Below are 17,291 nucleotides of genomic sequence, written 5' to 3'. Positions count from 1 at the left end.
ATGTCAAAGCAATCCATCAGATCAGGGGGTCTAAAAAGACCATGTCAAAGCAATCCATCAGATCAGGGGGTCTAAAAAAGCCATGTCAAAGCAATTCATCAGATTAGGGGTCTAAAAAAGCCATGTCAAAGCAATTCATCAGATTAGGGGTCTAAAAAAGCCATGTCAAAGCAATTTATCAGATCAGGGGTCTAAAAAGGCCATGTCAAAGCAATTCATCAGATCAGGGGGTCTAAAAAGGCCATGTCAAAGCAATCCATCAGATCAGGGGGTCTAAAAAAGCCATGTCAAAGCAATTCATCAGATTAGGGGTCTAAAAAAGCCATGTCAAAGCAATTCATCAGATTAGGGGTCTAAATATGCCATGTCAAAGCAATTCATCAGATTAGGGGTCTAAAAAAGCCATGTCAAAGCAATTCATCAGATCAGGGGTCTAAAAAGGCCGCGTCAAAGCAATTCATCAGAAATCAGGGGTGTAAAAAGGCCATGTCAAATCAATTCATCGGGAATCGGGGGTCTAAAAAAGCCATGACAAAGCAATTCATCAGATTAGGGGTCTAAAAAAGCCATGTCAAAGCAATTCATCAGATCAGGGGTCTAAAAAGGCCGCGTCAAAGCAATTCATCAGAAATCAGGGGTGTAAAAAGGCCATGTCAAATCAATTCATCGGGAATCGGGGGTCTAAAAAAGCCATGTCAAAGCAATTCATCAGATTAGGGGTCTAAAAAAGCCATGTCAAAGCAATTCATCAGATCAGGGGTCTAAAAAGGCCGCGTCAAAGCAATTCATCAGAAATCAGGGGTGTAAAAAGGCCATGTCAAATCAATTCATCGGGAATCGGGGGTCTAAAAAAGCCATGTCAAAGCAATTCATCAGATTAGGGGTCTAAAAAAGCCATGTCAAAGCAATTCATCAGATCAGGGGTCTAAAAAGGCCGCGTCAAAGCAATTCATCAGATCAGCGGATCTAAAGAGGCCACTCAAAGCAAATCGAATACCATGATGTAGTGAACGACGAACACGACTTTTTAGTTTGTGCTCCCGATCTGGAGGCACGGGAGTGCCCCCGCCAAGACGAGCAAAGCGATTAATATTATTTTTTATTACTTTTTTTTTCTTTTACAGGCGAACTCCGGGGAATGACTGGACTCTTCCCGAGTAACTACGTCACTAAACTCGTCAACTAAACGCACACATACACACACACACACACAAACACGATCTTATATTATTATAACCACAGAACAGAAGATAGAGGTTGGAAGGGCCAAGTGAGCGCGAAACGCGCGCCATACAAGTATGAGCAAATAGTTCATACTTGCACTCCAATGGGCTAGTTTCTAACGCCGGCGGGGTCGGTATCCTGAAGTGTTTGTCGCGAGCTAATTGGCCGCCTCTATGGCTGGAGTAATCCGGTCGTCGGGATCGTATATTACGTCCTTCGGGGTTGAACCGGCGACAGCGGTTCTCGTACAAAATGCGCGTTAGGGCCTTTCCAAGGTCTTTATTCTATCCCGTGATTATGATAAACACGTCACATTATGTAATTATATTAGGGACTAATGAGGAGTACGGTGGCGCAGCGGTAAACGCGCTCGGTCTGCGATTGTTGAAGTTAAGCAACTTTCGCAAAGGCCGGTCATAGGATGTGACCAAAAAAATTTTCATCTCGAGCTCCTCCGTGCTGCGGAAGGCACGTTAAGACGTTGGTCCCGGCTGCATTAGCAGTCGTTAATAACCATCAATCCGCACTGGGCCCGCGTGGTGGTTTAAGGCCCGAACTCCCTATCCATCCATAGGGAAGGCCCGTGCCCCAGCAGTGGGGACGTTAATGGGCTGATGATGATTAGGGACTAATACCATAGAAACCACATAGATGCACACATAAGATCGGGTGAGAGCCTTCAGCGCTCCCCATTTGTCCGGCCAAGTAGTTAATGCCATCTGCGGCAAATCTACAATAAGTCACGTCAAAAAAAGAAATAATAATAAAATCACGCCTATTTCCCGTTGGGGTAGGTAGAGACCACAGAATTCCACTTACTATGATTCAGAATCAGTAAATCCTTACCGAGCTTTCTGTTAGACACATTTATTATCATCATCAGCCCATTAACGTCCCCACTGCTGGGGCACGGGCCTTCCCTAAGGATGGATAGGGAGATCGGGCCTTAAACCACCACGCGGGCCCAGTGCGGATTGGTGGTTATTAACGACTGCTAATGCAGCCGGGACCAACGGCTTAACGTGCCTTCCGAAGCACGGAGGAGCTCGAGATGAAAACTTTTTTTTTGTGGTCACCCATCCTATGACCGGCCTTTGCGAAAGTTGCTTAACTTCAACAATCGCAGACCGAGCGCATTTACCGCTGCGTTACCCAGCTCCTCCTGTTAGACACATTAATTCTTTTCACCAAAGTTAGTCCCAAACAATTTATTTCCAAAAATAAGCTTTAAAATACTTGCTATTAGTATTATAATGTGCTTTTGTTAAATAGAAATACCTCTACATAATAACGGGTTCTTACCGCGTTTAAATCAGGGATATGAGACTCCCGATATTTCGACACTGTTGCAAGTGCTATCACGGGATGACTGATGAGATTGGAGTGGAGTAGGTAGATCCATAATTTTCTACGGGCAGACATATCTGTCTACACTCTTTCTTTGCCGCTTGTTTATGTATTTGATATCCCTGCTTTAAACGCGGTAAGAACCCGTTATTATGTGTTTTAATTATGATAACCGCGTAAACTTAAAACAATGTAGAAACACCTCCACCGACCCGCAATGGAGCAGCGTGGTGGAGTGTGCTCCATACCCCCTCCGGTTGATTGAGGGGAGGCCTGTGCCCAGCAGTGGGACGTACATAGGCTGTTTATGTTATGTTTATCAATATTTTTTTTTCCACATTTCCATATGCTTTTTGTAAGCATATTTATATTTAGTATTAATAAGTATTAGATCGAAATTTCAATGTAGGCACCACTATAAAGATATGTAGATAAAATTATGTTTTAAAAAAAGCTAAACTTTGCCAATTTTATTTGTACAAATTGTTAATTTTTAATTTTAATCAAAAATCTCTTAATAAATTTGATATATCGAAAACATTGATATATTGACTCGTGTAATTGACTCGTGTACAGACATGAGCAATATTAATGTACCCACTTTAGGACTCTGTCGCACTAATATATTTGACATTTAGCGAGACTTACAGTTCAATTTGTCAAAAAAGTTAATGTGACATGGTACAAAAGTGTATACATATTAATGCTCGTGACCGTACTAGGTTCAAGATAAATTATGAATTTCTGATTACTAAATAGAGACAGATCTAACACTAACGAAAAACTTTTCTTTTTTCAATTTAACTTATTTATGATTTTTAATCAAGAAAAACGTAATAATAAGTCGAACATTTTATCACGTTTTTCTATGACGTCATAGTGTGCTTTTTCACACAAATTCCATAGTTACTTCGTGTTTTGACGTTTAGTAAAAAGTAACTGATTTGACTAGATGGAAACTAGTATATTCCACAGCGTATAAATTGAACAAAAATGGCGGTCGTTCGCGCAGTAGCGTCGGCTTTTTGGCGGGAAACGGGAACGGGACAGTTGCTTTCTTCATTGAATAATCTAAATAATTAATACGAAGTGGTGTTTTATGATTAATGATCGCATTAAGTTAGTCGGAAGACATTCGCGAGTGTTATTATATCGGAGTATTCAATAAACAAAGTGTATCTGCCTATTTTCGCTTCGTGCCAGGAAGCCGCTTCATAACTCGAAAGTTTATGCGGACTTTTGAGTTAATTCGTTTGGGGTTCGGAGTAGGAGTCTACTCCGAGGGTGGGGGCTTAGGTTTCATCATCATCACCTTTCATCATTTCATTAATCATCAAGAAAAAAAAATACGTAAGACATGGCTGTATGGGCATAGTTCCCTTTGCCTTACCCTTCGGGGAAAACCAAAACAAAAAAAAAACGTCTGGTAGTCATGGTTACCTCGCCAAAGACTATAGAATAGTCTAGTTTCCAACTAGTCAAATCAGTTACTTTTTACTAAACGTCAAAACACGAAATTACTATGGAATTTGTATGAAAAAGCACACTGTGACGTCATAGAAAAGCGTGATAAAATGTCGGATTTATTGTTACGTTTTTCTTTATTAAAAATCATAAATAAGTTAAATTGACAAGTGAAAATGTTTTTCGTTAAGTTTATTTAGTAAGTAGATTTTCAATATTTATCTTGAACTACACTTATGAGGATAAAAACTGCCTATTTCTCCCACCAGGTGTCGCTACTGTTGAGTGTTCTTAAACTTTGACAGTTCCCCTTACTATTTGAGTAAGCAAACATAATTGTTTTGGTTATATTTTTTACACTATAATCATTTGCAACGTTTAACTGCAAAATCATAGTGTTAGCAAACTCTACAATAAAACGTAAATATTAGTAACATACCCAGTTTTAATCAGTAAATGTTGAGTACTACAAATATCACTCTTATTACGGAAACCAAATATTATTACTACAAATTATAATAAGAAATATTAATACAAAAGAATACAGGAACTAGTCTTTCAGTTTTTGCTTCTCTCGACAATAATCGTCTTCACTTGTTCTTCGTAGTCCCAGACGGAACACCCGCCAAAACGTTTTTATCTTAAAAAGTGACGTGACGTTCCTTTTTTGAAATTGCCAACAATAGTGTTATGTTTATTCCCTAAAGATCGTAAAGAACTTATTTTCTATTAAAACTGCCTTTTTCCAACTGATGGCTTTTCTTTTTCGCAACTCATCCTTGAGACGGGATACACTCCACGTTGCTCCACATTTTATAGCAATTTATCATGAATTTCAGCTGGACAGTATAAATAAATAATAATTAAATTCTTTATTCAAGTTACTAGGACTCATAATTTGTTAATAACAAAACTTATATACTAGATTAGTAGATCAGGAAATTAAATTAATTACGGGAGGGTTGAGCCGCGACTCACCGCCTCGCCACACCCCCAGCAATAGCACAGCAGCGAGACATGTACACACAGTCCAACCTGCTGGCCAACATCGCCAGGACGCTGCTGGAACTAGCCCGTATCGCTCGTAGTATGGAGAACTGTCACAATTTCTGAACACTCAACAGTGCTGCCACCTACATTTGAGCTTCTAGTTTTTATTCTCATTTACTTTAGTCCTCGTCACAAGATGGCGCTCTTCTCTGCGCATGTCCCCGAATTATTTTTGTTTTTTTTATAACCGTGTTTACTCCTACATATGGTAAATAATTTATTAAAAATAATAATAATGTAATTGATATTAATTATTAAATCAAAACACAAATAATCGTGTACTCTTCTAGTTGTAAACTGTAGAATATTGTAGAATTGTTCTTGAAGTAATAAATGTTGGAACTTAACTATGGATTTTATTATCTGTGTCTCTCTCTCTCTGTGTGTGTGTGCGTACGTGCGCGCGTGCGTGTGTATGTGTGTGTGTACTTACACGAAAAATCAATATAGTTAGCGCTGTATAGATTTTCCTTCGTTTAACCTTCTAAATTCATGGATAACACATATGCATCTTTTTATTTATTTATATATTTATTTTTTCATTTTTCCTCACCTTATGGTTGTCTGGAAGAAATCGCTTTAAGCGATAAGGCCGCCATTTGTATTGTATTGTATCTTTTGTCATTGTTTTTGGGTATGTTGACTTTTTGGCGGGAACGGGACAGTGGCTTCCTTCATTGATTAATCTAAATAATTAATACGAAGTGGTGTTTTGTGGTTAATGATCGCATTAAGTTAGTCGCAAAACATTCGCGATAGTGTTATTATACCGGAATATTCAATAAACAAAGTGTACCTATCTATTTTCGCTTCGCGCCAACAAGCCGCTTCATAACTCGAAAGTTTATGCGGACTTTTGAGTTAATTCGTTTGGGGTTCGGAGGAGTCTACTCCGAGGGTGGGAGCTTAGGTTAGGTTAATCATCATTAAGAAAAAAAATATATAAGCCATGGCTGTATGGGCATAGTTCCCTTTGCCTTACCCTGCGGTGAAAACCAAAACAATAAAAAATGTTTTTGGGTATAAATTATAAATGATGACCCTTTTTATTCAACGGAGGTCCATGTTACTCTATAGATAAAACCCTTCATACAAATACATTTATTCGAGTCTAAAAAAAACATGCACTAAATTAAATGACTTTGACAAACCCTGTCAAACTAATCAGGAAAATAAAACTCAAAATTTATAAATGAAAAACTAAATTTGAATTGTGTTACAAGTGTTTGTTTAATATAAAAACGAAAACAAATATAAATTCAAATTCACAGTTATGCAATGTAGCAAGCAAAAAATTAAATTGAAACATATGTGAGTATAATGCAAAAGTTAAATTAGTTTCTTGCCTATATACCTACCTACCTACGTCCTACTGCTGGCAGACCTTCCCTCAAACAACCGGAGGGGGTATGGAGCATACTACACCACGCTGCTCCAATGCGGGTTGGTGGTTTTTTTACGGCTAATAGCCGGGACCAACGGCTTAACGTGCCCTCCGAAGCACGGAATCATCTTACTTTTTCGGACAATCAGGTGATTCAAGCCTGAAAAGTCCTTACCAAACAAAGGACAGTCTCACAAAGTGATTTCGACAATGTCCCCATCGGGAATCGAACCCGGACCTCCAGATCGTGAGCTTGACGTCATAACCACTAGACCACGGAGGCTGATAATTACCTATTTTCTCAAAAATCAAAGGGTACTTACATAATTATTCCAAAATATAATCTAATGGCAGAGGCATTATAATTATAAACTAATTGATATTTGGATCACATTATGTATATAATTATGTTGCTAACTATATCGCTTCTCTTTATTTTGATCAGAATAATAATGGGTGGAAGATGTGTTGTGCCTGGGTGTAATAACAAGGGTCATCTTTTGTACCCGAATACAAAGATAAGAGATGCATATAGGTATACTTGTTATCCATGAAATTAGAAGCTCGGTGCTCGAGCTCGGTGGCGCAGCGGTAAACGCGCTCGGTCTGCGATTATTGAAGTTAAGCAACTTTCGCAAAGGCCGGTCATAGGATGGGTGACCACAAAAAAAAAGTTTTCATCTCGAGCTCCTCCGTGCTTCGGAAGGCACGTTAAGCCGTTGGTCCCAGCTGCATTAGCAGTCGTTAATAACCATCAATCCGCACTGGGTCTGCGTGATGGTTTAAGGCCCGTTCTCCCTACGCGTATCCATCCATAGGGAAGGCCCGTGCCCCTGCAGTGGGGACGTTAATGGGCTGGTGATGATGATGATGATGAAATTAGAAGGTTAAACGAAGGCAACTCTGTACAGCGCCATCTATTTTTGTTGTGGAAAGTCCCTCATATTTGCTACGTCGTAATACCTACTACATAACGGCCTCTGTGGTCCAGTGGTTGAGCTTTGGGCTCAAGATCCGAAGGTCCCGCGTTCGAATCCGGATTACCAGGTTGGTAATTAGTGACACCGGAACGAATACTGATGGAGATGATTCGACCATGATTCTGAGTTGATATCAAGTGGAATTTGCTATCGGAGAAGTCATGACAATTTTAGTAATTTTTAAAATATTTTCATCGACTCAGAATCATGGTCTGAATCATCCATAAAGTTCGTTACGATGTCACTAGCACCCTGTATATGTTACAGCATTAAGATTTAAATCCAGCTATAAGAAAAATATCCCTACATCATCAGCATGAGCCGCCCTATGCCCTGGACGAACCAAAACAGGTTGGGCGAAAGGAGAGTAACCCAGAAAAGTGCATCGTACACCACGCCAGCAAAACCTTTTACAAGGTTAGTTGATATCAACCATGGTATAGGAAAACCACGTATGCTCAAAAGTGACAGCTAACATTTCAAGGTTAGCCCAGCTGACGTCATCCCACGCTGTGTTGCCATTTTGTAAAAAATAAATTACCCACGACCAATGTTTTTATACTTACTTTGCAAAGAAATTTTTAACTTTTAGTAAAAGATTTACTTACAATTTTAATGTTTTTTTTTTATATATGTGACAAGTAATAGTAATTAAATACATTAGTGAGTAATTCAATTTAAATAATAAAACTTACGTCCTTGAAATGTTGGAGATACCAATTTAGTGGTGGTTTACGTCATCAAAGGGCTAGCAATGGCGGCTTGTCATAGGATTACCATGCATACCTGGTTTTTTATACCATGGTTATGATATGGATGTCTTTGCAGCCGCATAAGTTGTCCCGCCAGACAATCGTTCTACAAGAACCTCGAACAAGAATATAACAACAGGAAAGTGACGAAAAAACTATATTCACGACCGCCTACGTAAGTACTGTTATATAATATTACATTTTTTTCACGTGACTTATTGTAGATTTGCCGTACATTACATTAACTAATTGGCCGGACAAATGGAGAGTGCTGAGGGCTCTCACCCGGCACAAAGTTTAAGGGCGGTATTTATTTATTTATTTATTTTGAGGAAGCCTTACGGCCATATACATTTTCTAACATAATAACCAGACAATAACTAAAGGCTAATTACAAGTCTCCACCTAATAGTGGCTAAGTTATTTACCCTTTTACAATTATAAAAAACAAGAATTAAGTAAGTAGGTAGGTTAAAGCAGGTTAAGTAAGGTAGATACAAACATTTGACGTTCTCAAACTAGGGCTGATAAGTCACTTGTGTCTCAAAGAAAGTTTTCGCAATTTTTTGTCGCATCATGGATACTTTAGAACAAAACAAGTCTAGATCGTACTCAGGTGGTAAGCTGTTAAAACTGTATTAATAAACTAACTTCAGCTTCGAGACTGCTCTCAAGATCGTGTCAATGTGACACTTCTCATATAAAAACAGGGAGTTGAGCATGGTCTTGAGGGCAGTCACAGCTGAGATTAGTTTATTAAGACCACCCTAAGACAACAGCCCTGAGGGCCCCAGTTGGACGCCACAAGATTGAAATCTTCCCTGTTTATTTCGCTTCACAGCCTTCATTGCTTGTATTTTCAGCACTGCCAACCCTAATTACAAGGAGGGCATGCAGCAGGCGCCTTGCCGGGGGCAAACTCCTACTAGAAAACTCAGTCCTATTTGGAACAAGAGCGTCGTTCGGAACGCCCCTGGGTGCGATGTTTATTATTTTATTTATTCTAGGTATAAGAAAACGAGGTGTATACACATTGAAGTTATCTTGCGACGACGCCCATACGATTGAAGACTAAAGTAAGACGCGAGAGCGGAGAGTTGCCGTTCTGTACGTAGTATTATTCCTTATTCTATGCCCTGAGTCTGGTTTCAGAATGACGGAGGACTGCAAGATCTTCACGTCAGACTTTATTCGACACATGACCCCGGACCAGAGCAAGATGCTGCTTCCGAAACTTACCAAGAGGAAGTGTGCCCTTCCGCGCGTGGCCTGGTATGTTCAGACTTCTAACGTCGACAGTTGATGAGTAATTCATTTTTCTTAAGTGCAATTTTCGCTAACACAGTTAATTCGACCATTATAAGGCCGAACGCTAAAACTTACGCGGGCGCACGCTCGCGTGTCTGTAATGAACAAATAGTATGAGCAGCGCAGGAGCGTGCGACGGAACGCGGCGGGCGGCGTGCGCACGGCGAGGGCGCGCGCGGCGGTCGTCCGCGAGCGGGTTTGTTTCTACAAATCAGTCGAGCGCCGCTAGATGCCACGGGGGCGCGCGCCGGAAGCTAGGTACCTACCATCATCATGAACATCGATACAGAGCGGGTAATAATTGAGGTGCAATCTCGGCCTGCATTATGGGATATGGCGAATGAATTGTACAAAGATAGAGATGCCCGTCAAGAAGCATGGCTTCAAGTTTGTCGACAATTAATAGATAATTTTGAAGAACTCGGCAACACAGAAAAAAAAGATAAAGGTTTGTATATACAACAATTTCTAATTTAGAGAATAATTCATCATATGTACTCGTACTCAATTTCAAATATTTGTAAAATTCGTTTTCATTGTCCCTCAACATCGAAAATTTGGTTACGAACTCCCCGCTTAGTAGCCTGCTTGTCACGAACGGGTTCGGCAATCGACGTTTGCGTCGACGTTTTTTTGCCAAATAATAAATTAGCAAATAATCCATGGTAACTCGACACAACTATACACGCTCGAAGTCAAAATTATACTAGCAGCGCTAAATAAGACGGGCGCCCGCGACAGGTACCCGCTCGCGGATTCGACGCCCGCGGCGGACTTCCGACGCGTGCACCCGCCTCCGCATCCGCCCGTGTTTTAGCGTTCGGCCTAAACGGTTTGCTCTTGGCCCCAGACTTGCCCGAAGGCATTGACGAGGCCTAAGATGGAGCGAGCTCGCCCAGAAGGTGCCTGTTCACTCTGGCCTTGAATGCTCCTGCGTTATTTGCATTCGGAAATACAGAAGACAACAGAGAATTCTTCTATCGTCTCTTCTTCCAGCGTCTTCTATCGTGTGGATTGTGAGGTGGATTACCAACCCCATCATCCCTGGGTTATTACTGAGCCACCACCTCCACTCACACCTTACACCACTCTTTAGCAGTGCGCATAATGAAGGACGATTGTGCGAATAGTTGGGATATCCACCAAATGGGGATGGAACCCGGCCGTTCGCCTGGAAGTCCGAAGATAAAAGGGGGATGGTGGAATGAGCTCGTGTAGAGCGCAGGCTCACCACCTATCACGCTGGTCTAACAGAAAGCTCAGTGAGGTGTGGGTACTTAGTTCACCTTGCGATGGATGTAGTCATTACACTGAGACATAAATGTGTGATAATACTACTGCTCTCAGGTGGGGAGGTTCAATTCAGGAATTCTCTTGAATAATGTTATATTTTCACAAACAATGTTAACTCTCCAACTCTTCATAACAGATTACCGCAACCGAACAAAATTCCCGTCACCGCCTTTTTAAAAAAGCGGGAAAACGTTCCCGTTCGAAAAAGAAGAAATCAAAATAAAAACAAATGAAATAATATGCCAGTTCCAAATTAAAAATAATAAAGTCGTGACACAGATTCACGACTTTATTCCGTCTGTTATTAAGTTATATAATGGTGCTAATTCCTGTAAATACCATCTAATTTTATTTTAAGTTATATCTGTCATTTTCTTATCCGCCGAAAAGGAAAGGGACGGGTAATCGACAAGCATAAAATTTATGGAACACACGTCAATTTTAAGCACAAATCTAAACCAACCGTCTAAAAATTTTACATCCGTCAATAACCCGACACAGTTAAGTAGACAGCACGTCAAACGGATTGCATACCAGCGACGTACCTTTTGATTCGCCCGGGTTATTCATTCATTCACTCATTCTTCCTAAAATTAAGAGCTGTGAATCATCCGTCCCTTTCCTTTTCGACGGATATGAAAATGACGGATATAACTTAAAATAAAATTAGGCGGTGTCTGCAGGAATCGGGGCCAATCTAATAATAATTAAATAATAAAATAAACATTACGAACCCTAACAAGATATGTAAAGGCTAAATGCAATGACAGTCGCAGGGGCGTATGTAGGTTGTTAATGTTATGTGTATTTTTTATTCTGTGGTTTCCAGTCCAGCCAAGCGTCCCGTGACGGAGCAGCTGTCGGCTGATCAGCCACTCCCGCGGCACCGCAGGGTCGCTCAGAACTGTTCAGCTTACAACACCAAGTAAGAATACAATTCGAATAGGCTAGTCACCAACTAGTCAAATCAGTTACTTTTTACTAAACGTCAAAACACGAAATTACTACGGAATTTATAAAGCAACCTGTGACGACATAAAAAACGTGAGAAAATGTCGTATTTATTATTAAGTTTTTCTTGTTTAAAATTTATAAATAAGTCATGGTATAAGAAAACTAGGTATGCTCAAAAGTGACAGCTAACATTTCAAGGTTAGCCCAGCTGACGTCATCCCACCCTGTATTGCCATTTCATAAAAAATAAATTACCCATAACCAATGTTTTTATATTTACTTTGCAAGGAAATTTTTAACTTTTAGTAAAAGAGTTACTTACTTACAGTTTTAATGTTTTTTGTATATATGACAAGTAATAGTAATTAAATACATTAGTCAGTAATTCACTTAATTTTCAATAAAAAAAAAAATACGTCCTTGGACTGTTGAAGATACCAATTTAATAGTAACTCAGTGGTAACACTTTCGTCATTATAGGGCTAGCAATGGCAGCTTGTCATAGGATCGAGCATACGTTTTCTTATAGGTACCATGAAATAAGTTAAATAGAAAAAAGAAAACCTTTTTGTCTGTCTTAACAGCCTCCGTGGTCTAGTGGTTAGAGCGTTAGGCTCACGATCTGGAGGTCCGGGTTCGATTTCCGATGGGGACATTGTCGAAATCACTTTGTGAGACTGTCCTTTGTTTGGTAAGGACTTCTCAGGCTTGAATCACCTAATTGTCCGAAAAAGTAAGATGATTTCGTGCTTCGGAGGGCACGTTAAGCCGTTGGTAAAAACACCTCCACCAACCCGCATTGGAGCAGCGTGGTGGATGATCCATACCCCCTCCGGTTGATTGAGGGGAGGCCTGTGCCCAGCAGTGGGACGTATATAGGCTGGTTATGTATGTATGTTATATCTGTCTTCATTTAGCTTAATAAAAATGTCATAATTTATCTTTGATCTAGGAACCTACCAAATTCTCAAAAAAGCTATAAATATTTTTTGTCGTCATTTTTACAGCGAAGGCATGAGTGGGCACCTGAAATACGGCGTATTCCGAACAGCTCACAACCGCACGAAACGAAGCGAGAGGTACATAAACCTACTTAGACGAGGGATTTTCCAGACTTTGTTACTCAAAAACAATATAAGTAATATAGATTGCGCTATAAGTACAAATTTTCGTTCGTTTAAACTTCTAATTTCATGGATAACAGACATATGCTTTTATCTTTGTTTTTGGGTATAAATGATGACCCTTGTTATTATAACCAGGCACAACACATCTTCCACTCAATATTATTCTGATCAAAATAAAGAGAAGCAATATAAGTAGCAACTTAATTCTATACATAAATTGATCCAAATATCATCATCATCAGACCATTAACGTCCCCAATGCTGGGGCACGGGCCTTCCCTATGAATGGATGGGGAGATCGGGCCTTAAACCACTACGCGGGCCCAGTGCGGATTTATGGTTATTAACAACTGCAGCCGGGACCAACGGCTTAACGTGCCTTCCGAAGCACGGAGGAGCTCGAGATGAAATTTTTTTATGAAAGTTGCTTATATTCAACAATCACAGACCGAGCGCGTTTACCGCTGCGCCACCGAGCTCCTCAATCCAAATCCAAATATCAAGCAACAATAATTCTTATAAGTATGCTTCCGCCATTATATTGTATTTTGAAATAATTATGTACCCAAATAATGAGAAAATAGGTATTTATCACGTTAAAGTTGTACACCGCCATCTATATTGTTTTTGGTGAATATAGCCTGGAAGGTACCTTATTATCCTGTCGAATTGTATAGTAGTATTTCATTGAATAGATAAGTAGCAACCTGTCATTTGTATTTGACTGACTCAAACATGACAGCGTCACCTGTATCCCCGAAAGGCTTCTTATCTGAAGGTTCGGGTTCGATTCCCGACGAACATTGGTTAGGACATTCCTGGATCACCTGATTGTCAGAAAAGTAAGATGATTCCGTAGTCCTATGAGCCATGTCAGCCCTTGACGGCTCAATGTTAGCCCTGACACCAGAACTGGTGAAGTCGGGTATTGATCCCCGCGTGAGCTGAAGAATCAAGACCGTATGTTTGGGTGCAGACTGGCTGTCAAGGTGACGGACAGCGAGGCGGGTCCTTAGAGAATGGAGTAAGTATTTACATTAAAAATACCTAATTACTTAAATAAAATAAATGTGATTATATTACATACACACATAAACTCACGCCTATTTCCCGCCGGAGTAAGCAGAAACTACTTATAGAATTCCATTTGCTTCGATCCTGACACACTTCTCTTGCTTCCTCCACATTCATCAATCGCTTCATACACACACGCCGGTTCAGAGTAGATCGTATTAAACCTTTTCTAATGACATCTCCAATTTGGTCAATGTAAGTCCTTCTAGGTCTTCCTCTGCCAGCCTTACCATCAACTTTCGCTTTATATACCGCTTTCGCAATCCTATTATCCTTCATCCGCTCTACGTGTCCAAATCAACCCAACATTCCCTTCTCAATCTTAGTCACTATGTCGTCTTTTACACCACATCTCTGTCTTATCACACTGTTTCTCACTCTATCACTCAACCTAACACCGCAGACGCTACGCAAAGACCTCATTTCTACGGCATTAATATATAAAATCTGGTGCAAAGGGGAGTATATCTTTAGAGAATAAATATAACACTGATTTTGCAGTTAAACGCCGCGCAAAGGGTTATAGTGTAAAAATATAACCAAAACAACATGTTTGATTACTCAAATAGAATGAGGAACTGTCAAAAAGACAATGGGCACATTTGTATGAAACTTGGTCCAAGAACCTCCACTGATGAGACTTATATGAAATGAAAGCTTATGCTTTCCCTATGATTCTGGCAAAGTTCTATCAGATTCTGTCCCGGGGTATTCTATTTTTACGGCTATGTTTGTCCTGGCTAAAAATGTGATAAAATAAAATGAGGAACTAAAATCGATTCAAGATTTGTTACTAAATGGTGCCAGGACAAACATGGCTGTAGAAAAAGCACCCCGGGACAGAATCTGATAGAACTTTGCCAGAATCATAGGGAAAGCATAAGCTTGCAATACATATAAGTCTCATCAGTGGAGGTTCTTGGACCAGATTCGCCCATTCTGAAAGAAAGAAAGAAAGAAAGAAAGAAAGAAACATTTATTATTTCCCTTTAAGAACACTCAACAGTAGCGACACCTGGTGGGAGAAATAGGCAGTTTTTCAATCAGTACCTTGGTTTTTCATCCCAGAATGCAGCCAGCGTACCGTTGTCCCGTGTCTCGCGTCCCTGTCACTCCTGAGCACCTGCACATTAGAGAAAGAGGGAGGGAGAGAGAGGAGAAAGAATTCACGCGGATTCAGCCACGACTGTGGCGGCGAGTCGGTGAGCAAGGTATTCAAATTAGTGTTGTCTGATAATCCATTAATAATCGATTATTTTCTAAGCCCCTCATCATCAGCATTATCCCGTTTTTCACAAGGTCCACTTACTTAAATCAGTACGTGAGCCTAACGCTCTAACAACTAGAGCACAGTCGCTACCTATGACCCCCCCTCTTGGATCCGTCCATGATAACATCCCGCATAAAACATTTTTTATCGCTCTTTACCAGGAAACCAAAAGCCAAAGGATGCCCCCCTATTGGTGTTCAGAGCTATCGAAGAGACCCACCACAAACACCTGCACCGGTCCTCCGTCATGCACCTGGACATCCGCCCTCGCGTGTCGGACACACATCAGCCTCCCAGCAGGCTCAACTCGCCAAGAATCATAGCCCACGGGAACAGGAGGCTCATCCATTGCCAAAGCCACATGTCTCCGCTATCACCGAATAGAATATTTTCGCCAACTTACAGGAACCTATCAAGCGATGTACTATCGTCGTGTTTTGACAGTCCAAAGCCCAATTATTTGCTGCCACCGATGCAGCAAGACAGGCGTGGTCAACGTATGTCTCCGCCCAGCTTCTGGAACGCTGCGTTGGGAAACCGTTTGCCTTCGAGCAGGAATTCGTCCAACGCTCGCACCTTTTCACCGGACTTCGAGCTCAGTCGACGCGATGCTTTCTCGCCTTATAGATTCCAACCAAATCGGGAGCCGTCTTTCACACGAACCTTTTCAAGGAGCAAAGGTGTTCAAAGGGAAATTCGGCATAAGACTGGACCGTGCAACGCTGCAAATCATATAAACAGGTTAGATCCTAAGAGCGTGAATCGAGAACACTCATACCGCAGTGTCAGGTTGAAGAATTGGTTGAGCAACGTCGCTGGTATTAACTTAGAAGCTCATAACTACAAGCCTATTCTGAACCAGAAGCTATCCAAACCGAAATTTCACAGCCGAACAGCAAGCTATATGACTCACCGCGGAACACCTACTCAAGACGAGAGCGCGAAAAGAGTTCGCAACGCTCACACTTTACAAGCTAGATCTGCGTCAAAATCTGTGCAGAAAACTGTACAGGGTCACGAAGGGGTTCATGAGTGTGAAGTCCATAGGAAACCAGCGAGTCGAGGGTCGTTTTTACGGAGTACAAGCTGCAGGAGGATCTCTTCTGGGACTAACGATAGAACTTCAAACAGGACGTTCTTGACGTGTACATGCAGCGTGTCACCCACGTTGGATACCACTTCAGTTCGTAAATCAAGATCTAAATCGTTGTCATCATCCTACAGGACTGTGTCGCCAGAATTGATACCTCCAGAAAAAGTGTCTAAGAAAGGAATCATAGGGTTTGCACGCTCGCATATAGTTTGTGCCACAACTGAGTCGTGTTGCCAGACTTATTGAAGCATTTCGTTTTTAAGACTAAACACATTAACAGACGAACACGTTGATAGTTGTTATTACATTACCCTGTCTACCGGGCTAGATGCGTCAAGGTCACGGATTTGCCGATCAGCAACGTTAAAATGGCCACATCCTAGCAATTCATCTATAAAACCAATTTTCTATTTGATATTTTATTTACATTCCGCATTTACGTTTATATGCGCAAATTTCATATAGCAATATTGGTTATTTTAGATGAATAGCTTCGATGTGGCCATTTTAACCCCTTTGCTCTAAAAAACAAAAATGCATTTGACAAAATAATTTCTGCAACAACGCTTCTAGTGTTAGCCAGTTTATTTTGCTTACCACCAAATCGTGTAGTCTAATAGCAAATCGGTGGGGAGTAACAATGGTTACCACGATTCTGAGCTAGTGTAATAGCGTCGATTTTCTCAATCTCGATGTGACCTTGACGCATTGGTCTGCGTGAATTGGGTAATGTAATTACCGCTAATCCGGTGCGGTCGTGGACGTCCTCACTCAGCATAAGACACGAGTCACTCAGCATAAGACACGACTCACTCAGCATTAGACACGACTCACTCAGCATAAGACACGACTCACTCAGCATACGACACGAGTCACTAAGCATAAGACACGAGTCACTCGGCATAAGACACGAGTCACTCAGCATAAGACACGGCTCACTCAACATAATACGCGGCTCACTGAAAAACCCT

The 17,291-nt window shown here is 40.8% G+C and overlaps 3 protein-coding genes across 6 annotated transcripts in view; 2 read left to right on the top strand and 1 right to left on the bottom strand.

Annotated features, from left to right (window-relative positions):
- Nucleotides 1-1,314, top strand: part of LOC126379366 (intersectin-1-like) — a 44,762-nt gene extending 43,448 nt beyond the window's left edge. For all 3 annotated transcript variants that reach the window (XM_050028083.1, XM_050028084.1, XM_050028082.1), the window contains exon 28: nucleotides 1,125-1,314. In XM_050028083.1, coding sequence (XP_049884040.1) covers nucleotides 1,125-1,186 — 62 coding nt within the window. In that variant the 3' untranslated portion in view covers nucleotides 1,187-1,314. The remainder of the gene's footprint in view (nucleotides 1-1,124) is intronic.
- Nucleotides 1-17,291, bottom strand: part of LOC126379483 (zinc finger protein ZFP2-like) — a 122,914-nt gene that overhangs the window by 24,614 nt on the left and 81,009 nt on the right. The window contains exon 13 of one of the 2 annotated variants that reach the window (XR_007568348.1): nucleotides 11,116-11,347. The exons of the other annotated variant lie outside the window; for it this stretch is intronic. The gene's annotated coding sequence lies outside the window, so the exon portion shown is untranslated. Of the gene's footprint in view, nucleotides 1-11,115; nucleotides 11,348-17,291 lie in introns of those variants that run through there. 2 annotated transcript variants of the gene reach the window in all.
- Nucleotides 8,276-16,666, top strand: LOC126379467 (uncharacterized). Its single transcript, XM_050028227.1, has 6 exons — nucleotides 8,276-8,376; nucleotides 9,354-9,473; nucleotides 11,632-11,727; nucleotides 12,764-12,835; nucleotides 15,026-15,168; nucleotides 15,389-16,666. The coding sequence occupies exons 2-6, from the start codon at nucleotides 9,355-9,357 to the stop codon at nucleotides 16,564-16,566; spliced, it is 1,608 nt and encodes a 535-aa protein (XP_049884184.1). The 5' UTR covers nucleotides 8,276-8,376; nucleotide 9,354; the 3' UTR covers nucleotides 16,567-16,666.

Source organism: Pectinophora gossypiella, chromosome 29 (assembly GCF_024362695.1).
Source record: "Pectinophora gossypiella chromosome 29, ilPecGoss1.1, whole genome shotgun sequence".
NCBI lineage: Eukaryota > Metazoa > Arthropoda > Insecta > Lepidoptera > Gelechiidae > Pectinophora > Pectinophora gossypiella.
Note: the sequence above shows the minus strand (reverse complement) of the source record. Positions and strands in the feature narration are given on the sequence as shown.

What these genes read in the sequence shown, in the direction of transcription:
- LOC126379467 (XM_050028227.1), top strand. Translation starts at nt 9,355, where the DNA reads ATGACGGAGGACTGCAAGATCTTCACGTCAGACTTTATTCGACACATG. An exon ending in CGCACGAAACGAAGCGAGAG is followed by an intron (nt 12,836 to 15,025) that starts GTACATAAACCT and finishes TTTTCATCCCAG; the next exon opens with AATGCAGCCAGCGTACCGTT. An exon ending in GCGGCGAGTCGGTGAGCAAG is followed by an intron (nt 15,169 to 15,388) that starts GTATTCAAATTA and finishes GCTCTTTACCAG; the next exon opens with GAAACCAAAAGCCAAAGGAT.